Source organism: Pyxicephalus adspersus, chromosome 8, assembly GCF_032062135.1.
Source record: "Pyxicephalus adspersus chromosome 8, UCB_Pads_2.0, whole genome shotgun sequence".
NCBI lineage: Eukaryota > Metazoa > Chordata > Amphibia > Anura > Pyxicephalidae > Pyxicephalus > Pyxicephalus adspersus.
This window is the reverse complement of record NC_092865.1, coordinates 65,432,042-65,440,129: the sequence shown is the minus strand read 5'-3', so window position 1 is coordinate 65,440,129 and position 8,088 is coordinate 65,432,042. Positions and strand designations below refer to the sequence as shown.

Below are 8,088 nucleotides of genomic sequence, written 5' to 3'. Positions count from 1 at the left end.
CCTAAAGCTGAACTCCAGGAAAGCGGCCAAATGTACCATTGAAATACATATATGAGAGGTGTTTTATCTGCCAAAGGATTTGTATTTTTATCCATCCATAAAAGATACACATCTGTACTCCACAGTAGAAATTGGTTGACTTCACTTTTCCCCAATGTAGTTAATGAAGCATTACAGTTTAGTCCTCTTTGCTTTTATCATAATATTAATAAGCAGATCGTTGCATTTTTCCCTTTTGCCGTCTCCCTCTTCTGGAAAAAGAATATGGCTGTGTGATTTGTGAATGGCCAGGAGTAGAAGACAGTTGAAGGACGATTATATATTTGTGGTACTTGGATTGCAACATATAATATGCCTGGCCTAAATTTAGCCAAATAATGCCTTAGCTCTGAGACCTGACATATTAACTTCTAATTTATTAGCAAATACTGCACTATACTTTTGTAAAATGCTTGACTGCTTATTGTTTATGTAAATTGGTGGGGCAGCACCAATTTATATATAGAAGTTAGCACTCTGCACTTTGCAGCACTGGATCCCAGGTTCAACCCTGAGCCAGGACATATCTGCATGGAGTTTGCAGGTTCTCCCTATGTTTGTGTGGGTTTCCTCCCACATTCCAAAAACATGCGGTTAGGTTAATTGGCTTACCCCCAAAATTGATCTTTGACTGTATTAATGACATATGACTATGGTAAGGACATTAGATTGTGAGCCTTTGAGACTTTGTAAAGCGCTGCGTAATATGATGGTGCTATATAAATACTGTGTAATAATATTACATTCTGCAAGGAAAATTAACATTTTGTAATTTACTAGAAATGATTGGATTCCTCCAACACTGCCATTGGGTGATACAGTGGCTCAGTGGTTAGCACTCAGGCCTTTTCAGCGCATGGAGTATGCAGGTTCCCCCCAGGCACTCTGGTTTCCTCCCACATACAGTTGGGTTAGATAGATGGCTTTACCCCAAAAATAGACCGTAGACTGTATTAAAAAGACATATTGTGAGCCCCTTTAAGTGACAGCTAGTGACATGACAACAGAGTTTGTCATGGCACTAGCATGTAGGCTTCTTGTAGGCAGAAGTGAAAGATGTTATAAATACACAGAGGGAGGGTTAGGATATGGGATGCTCAATATTACATTCATCATTTCATAAAGCTACTTTTGCTACATAAATCATTTCTGGGAGCAATTATAGATAAAATAAGCACCTCTGACATAAAACATTCTTTTTTTACATTGTAGCCAACCAGTATATTAGTATTCTAAAGGTGACCAGCAGGGGGCAGACTATAGCAGCAAATCACACAATGTTGAATTGGGGTTAATTTTGTTACAGCATAATAAGATTCATTCATAACAGATCATGGTCTGGCTATGCTTGAGTCTTCTATAAACTCAACAACTTCTGTGCCACATAGAAATGTATTTTACAGGTATGGAAACAGCCATACCAATATTGTACAAAAAATGTATATCTATTTAGTATGGTGTCTAAAGATTAAAAATGCATATTACAGTAAAGTCTTCTTAATACAGAAGGCATACATGTATGTTATTCCATCACATATCCCAGCAATAAAAAAATAATTCCTCATTTTAGGATAAAGGGCAGAGCCATGAACATTATTTCTTTAAATCACCTGAATGTGAACCTGGGAGCTGGGAGGCAAAGAAAGATTTATATGAATCAGCCCACTATGCTAACAGGAGGAATAACCCTTTTTAGGGATATGTAGTGCAATTAGGTAAAACTGAAGGACTTCTTTTTACTTGAGAATATGGGAAACCTGCTTTGACTTGAGTATAAACCCAATATTCAAAATTGTAAGTAGTACAATAAACAAAAATATTTTATTGCAGTATACGGACATAAATAGTTGCACAGAGTGGGAGAGGAGTTCTGCTGTCACAGCAGTGAGTTTGTTATTTGGAATATTCAATGTAACTATCCATTGTTCAATATATATTAAATCATACCAATGTAAACGCTGCAATCATTCTTTCCAATATAGCGTCTTCTATGTCAGCTGGAATTGGTCTAAGGTTATTCACACATTTCAAAATGCACAAGACTGTTTGATGCTGACCCTGTAATTCAAGGACAGAGGAAAAAAAAAAGTTGAGTTTCAAATACTTAAGAAAAAAAAACTTTTTAGATGAGATTTTCTTGCTAAAATCTTCACAGTGTCCACATATGTAAAACAAAAATTATAAGGTATAAAAAAGAAACAAAATATAATGTTTTACCAGAATAATTCCAAAATGTATACTTTAATAGGAAGCTAAACCTTTAAAAACAAAAAGTGCATAAATAATAAATATGTTGCAATGGATTGAGTTATTATTAGGGGTAGTCCCGAGTTAAGGACATCCAACATACAGACGACTCAGATACAAACAGGGCTCCCCTGCTGTTAATGTGCAGGATGGAGGCTTGATGGGGGTGGTTGGCATGACTTGCAGAAGTAGTCTTTTGCTGTTCTGTAACTCTTGCAACTCTTTAATGAGCAAGGTAAACTCTGCAGTTGTTTCTTTTTGCATGTCAAAGCACAGCTTGCTCCAGAAGTTAAAGAATGTCTAGGCTACATAAAGTTTTTTTTTTTTTTTTGCTTTGTGATTAGCTCAGTGAAGACTTTTACAGTAACTGACACCACGCTGCCTAATATGTTGAGAAACATCTGTCCTAATTGCATTTATTAAAATAATGTGATTATTCCGACTTACATACAAATTCAACTTAAGAACAAACTTACAGGTTCCTATTTCGTATGCCTAAAAGGAGTTGGGGAGAACATTAGAATGGCCAGTAATGGCAGTGATCTCTCGTAGTTTTATGTAATACTTCCTAGTCTCAGACAGTCTTCTATAGAGGTAAATCTACTGAAGTGTAGCTTTTTGGCCTTTTCAGGTAAATCGAGTAAGGGGCAATGTCTTCCTTTGTGAAAGAGAGCTGTATATGGATCAGAGGTTCCCGCAACCTCAATGGTCTTTGTATTTCCAGTTAAACTCATCAGACACTGAGGTCCCTGCACTTCAAATTAAATCAAATCAATGTAGTTATTCCCAGGATCCCTTCTGACATCCACGATCTCTATGATTAGGTTTAATTTGCTGGCAAGGATTCACAGGGGAATATGAACATCCAAAGGAAATCTAATGATTCTTCATATAAGATGCCTTTCCTAACGGTGCTTTTGCAAGGACATCAGATGCTTTAGGGGAGCCATGCGCTATACACAAGTCATCATTTGAGGGTTGAAGGCATTGAGGGCATAAAGGAGACATATAGAAGGCACAAGATTACAGTTCATTTTGTTAGAAAGTAAATTTATCCGTAAAGGAAAGTAGTCTGGTTTAATTAGAAAGCAAAATGCTTGTAGAGAAGAAGAACATATACAACCAGTTTATATTTATCTCCTTAATAGAAAAGCAGCCAGACAAATGAATTTTTTGTGTCCACTGCAAAGATTACCAGCATATGGTAGTCAGGAAAAAAAAAAAAACTGTTGGGTGCTGAAATTTTCTTCAAGGTACAGTGCTAATTTATTAGCACCAAGCGCTCTTCTAAATCAAGGCTTAGACTTTTTTTTTTAATAAAAGTAGTAGTGATATCAGTATTGATTTTGGCTCCTACCAAAAGGGAGTGGAACAGGGCCATATTTTGTTAAGGTGGAAGTGGCTTCAATGAACAAGGCATGGTGCACCCTTTTGGAGTTAATCTGGTGAGCAAATTTATTCTAGTTGGGGTATTATATAGGACTTCTAATAGTAAATTAGGCCGTAGAATAGAGTTTAGTGTTTCTTTAATACAAAAGTAGACAGTTGAATTTTAAAAAAATTAAACTAAATTAAGACTGGAAATTGCCACCTATTCAACTTATTTTACATATGATCACTTGCATCTGTCATCAATGGTGCAGATAAATTTCACCCTTAGAAGCATATGACTAATTTGTTCTTTTAAGCTACAAATAATGTAACATATGTTTGGAATTTTGAAAAGAAGTCATACAGTGTTGAATAGTTCATACCGCTACAGCAAAAGCTTTATTACATTTACCTTGTCAAGCAGATAAAGTGCACTCTCTAAATCACTGCTATAACTCGCTAGCATGTGAACATCCTCTTTTGGGATAGCAGGTTCTTTCAACTGTTCCAACCAGGACCACATTAAATGACTAAATACGGAAGGATTCCTCTCTGTGCAGATCCGATCCCATGCTGCTTCTCTGGACTTTAGCTCTTTCTAATGAAATAAAAGACAGAATCACACAGAACTTAAAAACATATCCAGCTTTGTTAAAGTATAGCTAAGACAAGTTTTAATTGTCTGAATAGAGTAGAAAATGACTGATACCTCAATCAGGAATCCTCACTGACCTCTGTAGCTGTAGGCACTATTGAAAAAATAATTCTCAACATTTACAGAGGAAGCACTGAATTCTTTCTAGTGGTTTTTATTACCTCCCCTTCCAAGATCTTCTGATGTTTTACATTAGTGATTGAAAGATCACTAAATCACTGCTGAAAGAGGGAGCAATGAAAAAATATCTTGAATAGCTTCATTGCTGGACTATAATGCTGTGAAATAGAATGATGAAAGCTCTACATTACCTGCAGCTATAGAGGTCAGTGGTGAGGTTTTAAAAAGGCTTTGCCACAGATTGAAAAAGCCACCCTGAAAAAGAAGAGTATTAGGGCTTATGTGAAAATATCTTTTACGAAACGATCCCCTCGCCCCTAAGCAGTCTTGTGACCATAATTAAAATATATACATATACCAAGCAAAAGTTGAGTGAAGGAAAGAATAAATTGTCCTGACTGGGAGGAAAGGGGAAATAATAAAGCAGACATGTAGCGTTGTCCTACATAGGCAAAGCACAGGTTTGCATTGAAATTACTTTGATTTCACTTCTCATTGTGTGCATTAGTAACTGCAGAAAGGCAGATAGAATCTGCTTCATTTGCTGACTGGAGGACAATTCAGCCCTTTCCTCACAGCCTTACTGGCCTGTCCCTTCCATTTAATGGATTTCGGGTATTTCAGGCTCATACCCAGCTTTACATTAACACAGCTTCCTGTTTTAGCTAAGCTATGTCCAGTACCCTGCCCATTGCTCCTACCAGTCGTGAGATACACATATTGATGGTACTTCCTCAGCTTGTTGAAGAAAGCAGCAAAAAAATAAGCATAATAACCTTCAGCTTTAGTCCCATATGCAACACAAGGACGTGGTATTAAAGTATTAGGTATGATATTAGTATAGGTATGACATAACTTCACCAAGCATCTCAGAATATCACTTTACCATCACAGGGTAGCCATGTGCAGAAAATGATATTGGGTGACACATGGCTAATAGTTGGCGAGTGGACACAAAGTCAGTTAAAGCTGAACATCCTTAAAGATGTCTACTAATGCAGTTCGAATTTTGATCAACTTCATAAAAATAAAATGAGAAACCAAAGTTGCCAAGTATGCAGCACTGATTGTTCTTCCAGCATAACAGGCCCTCTTGAAATATTAGTTTTATAATAAGAGCTAATAAGAGAAGCATACCTACCTGCCAGAAGATGGCTTTTTCTTCAACTTCTTCAGCACCATCGCAGCTCAAACATGCCAGAGCTTTAGCTGCCAACAAGCGTCTGTTCTCAAGGCTTAATTCAGACCCTGCAGCAACCTGTGAGACAACTTCTGGTGTCGCACTACATTCGAGATAAAAAGTCACTTTGGATGAAGTGCAGTTAGTGTCCTGAGGTTTAGAAATGCGGTTATCATCCTGTACTCTACTGTCCTCAGCAGCACTATTACAATCAGCAGAGTCCCGAGGAGTCATGATTGGCATTGAAAATTCTGAGTCTTTTAATGCTGATTGGTCACTGCCTGGTGGCGAGAAACATCCTAATGAAAAAGTACGACTTCGCTGCATCTCTTTAGGGAGTTTTCTCCTATGAAAGAGAGGGGAACCCTCTCTAGGAGCTTCAATGCTACCGACTTTACTATGGCTCCAGAAAAAGAAAGCTGCTTTTGCAGAAGACTCTTTTTTTGACTGTGCTAAAGGTGTAAGGTCTTGATTTTCAAAACAGTCCTTTACCCTTAGGTGAGCATTGATTTTGCTCAAAAAAGACAGCTCTGCTGGCTCTGTCCATGGGGTTTCACCTTGCTCCAAAAGAATTTCAGCCTTCTTCAGATCAGAGTCACTGTAACTTAAACGCTTCTTTAGATGGGACAGTGGCTGAAGATACTCCACGTTCCTCCTCTTCCACAAAGGGTCAAATTCCTGTTCACTAGTTAATACTGAATCATGACCTCCATAACAAGCTGGGGTTGTAACAGAATGGGCTAATGAATCCCCAGTTTCAATTTCACTAGCTAAAACTTTATCAAGTTGCTCAGTGGAAAACTGAGAAACGGTCTTCTCGATCTCGGCAGAGAGATCTGGAACATCTTCGACTTTCTTCTCCACCACCTGCCTGTTTTCCACCAAATCTAATAATACTTTACAAACTAACTGGACAATTTTTGGCACGTGTTTGAGATGGCGAGCTTCATAACCGTGAAGTAAGTGCTGCTGGCGGATCAAGTACTGTGATAAAGTGACGGCGTGGGCTTTTGGGTCACAGCAAGAGAAGACATTGTGCAGAGGGTTGAGGAACTGAGAAAACTCACGGATACACATGAGTTGGACCCTGGTCTGAATAGCATTTGGTCTCTTTGCCCGGACAAACAACATAGCTTGATCGGCAGTCATTCTTGTGGCAAATATTAGATAACAGGCAATTAGCACCCCTACAAGAAACACAGACACATCAAAAACAGGTTTGCCTGTACACCAGACAAAATTTAGAATATATGTGTTAGGCAAAATCATACACATGTTTTCCCCCACATCTCAAAAACATGCAGTTAGGTTAATTGGTTTTCCCCAAAACTGCCCTTGAATTGTATTAATGACATATGAGTATGGTGACTGGGGGACAGTTAGTGACAAGACTATGGACTTTGTAAAGCGCTGCATAATATGTCTGTGATATATAAATATAGGTTAAAAAAAGATTGATCCAAATATTTATACGATTACTAACCATGAGGCCACATTCATTTTATTGCAAGTAGTATGTATAAGGATATAAATCTTTTCTAAACTCAAAAATGAAATCTTTTGCAGCTTACCAGCTAGATGTGATGGCTTATTTTACCTATTCCAGATGTTCCCCCCCCCTTTTTTTTTTTTTACCTGGCGATCTTTTAAATAACATAGTTCTTGTTCTTAAATGGCTTTGCTCACTCCACTGTATTTATAAAGGGAGCAATGGCTGTCAATCTGACTGGACTTTTATATCTTTTTTTATAATGGGGGGGGGGGGGGATTAATGAATCACAGAAACTGTTTGTGCTTTGAGCTCATCTAAGGACATTGCATTTTTTGAAATATGAAAGTATATTTTCTTTACTTGCTGAAACTTCTTGCCACTACAACTATGGACTAGTAAATTGCAAATTTACATTGTGGGGTAAATAGAAATGAAAGCAAAACTACTTAGTGTATTTGCAGTGGGGTGTCCTTCAAAATAAATCGCAACAAACATAACTGTGCATCAGAAATGTGCAAAAGATTTCAAATGAACAGAATTCAATTACTAATAAATTTGGGGAAGATTCACAACGGCACTCAGATTGTAAGGAATGAGCCAATACCCGGGCATTTTTACAATTTGCACCCTATTCCAGGGCACAGGGCTAACCTTACCAATGTGCCTCTCTCCCTTCATATCCAGTCAGCAGGACAAAATAGTAAGGTTGACTAAGGAAGTAGAACTTTAGCAGCTTTTTCCTGCAGTCACCTATGGGATGTCAGAGCACCATTACTCTGGTTTCAGCAGGAGAAGATTTGGATTGTGCAAATAGAGGATGGTGTAGCTATAAGAATATTGTAGGAAATTTTTGCACTGTTAAAAAAAACTAGATGCCATGACTTTTGCTATACCTAATTGAACACTGGTGAATGCATGACTATTTTTTTTTATTTTAGGTACTGTGTATACTGAAATATAAACTTTATTGAAAAAAAATACACA

At 37.6% G+C, this 8,088-nt stretch overlaps 1 protein-coding gene across 1 annotated transcript in view; it reads right to left on the bottom strand.

Annotated features, from left to right (window-relative positions):
• Window positions 1-8,088, bottom strand: part of PTPDC1 (protein tyrosine phosphatase domain containing 1) — a 22,347-nt gene that overhangs the window by 11,036 nt on the left and 3,223 nt on the right. The window contains exons 4-6 of the mRNA XM_072420985.1: window positions 5,574-6,799; window positions 4,070-4,255; window positions 1,987-2,097 (exon numbers count right to left, since the gene is read on the bottom strand). Of these exons, the coding sequence (XP_072277086.1) occupies window positions 1,987-2,097; window positions 4,070-4,255; window positions 5,574-6,799 (1,523 nt within the window). The remainder of the gene's footprint in view (window positions 1-1,986; window positions 2,098-4,069; window positions 4,256-5,573; window positions 6,800-8,088) is intronic.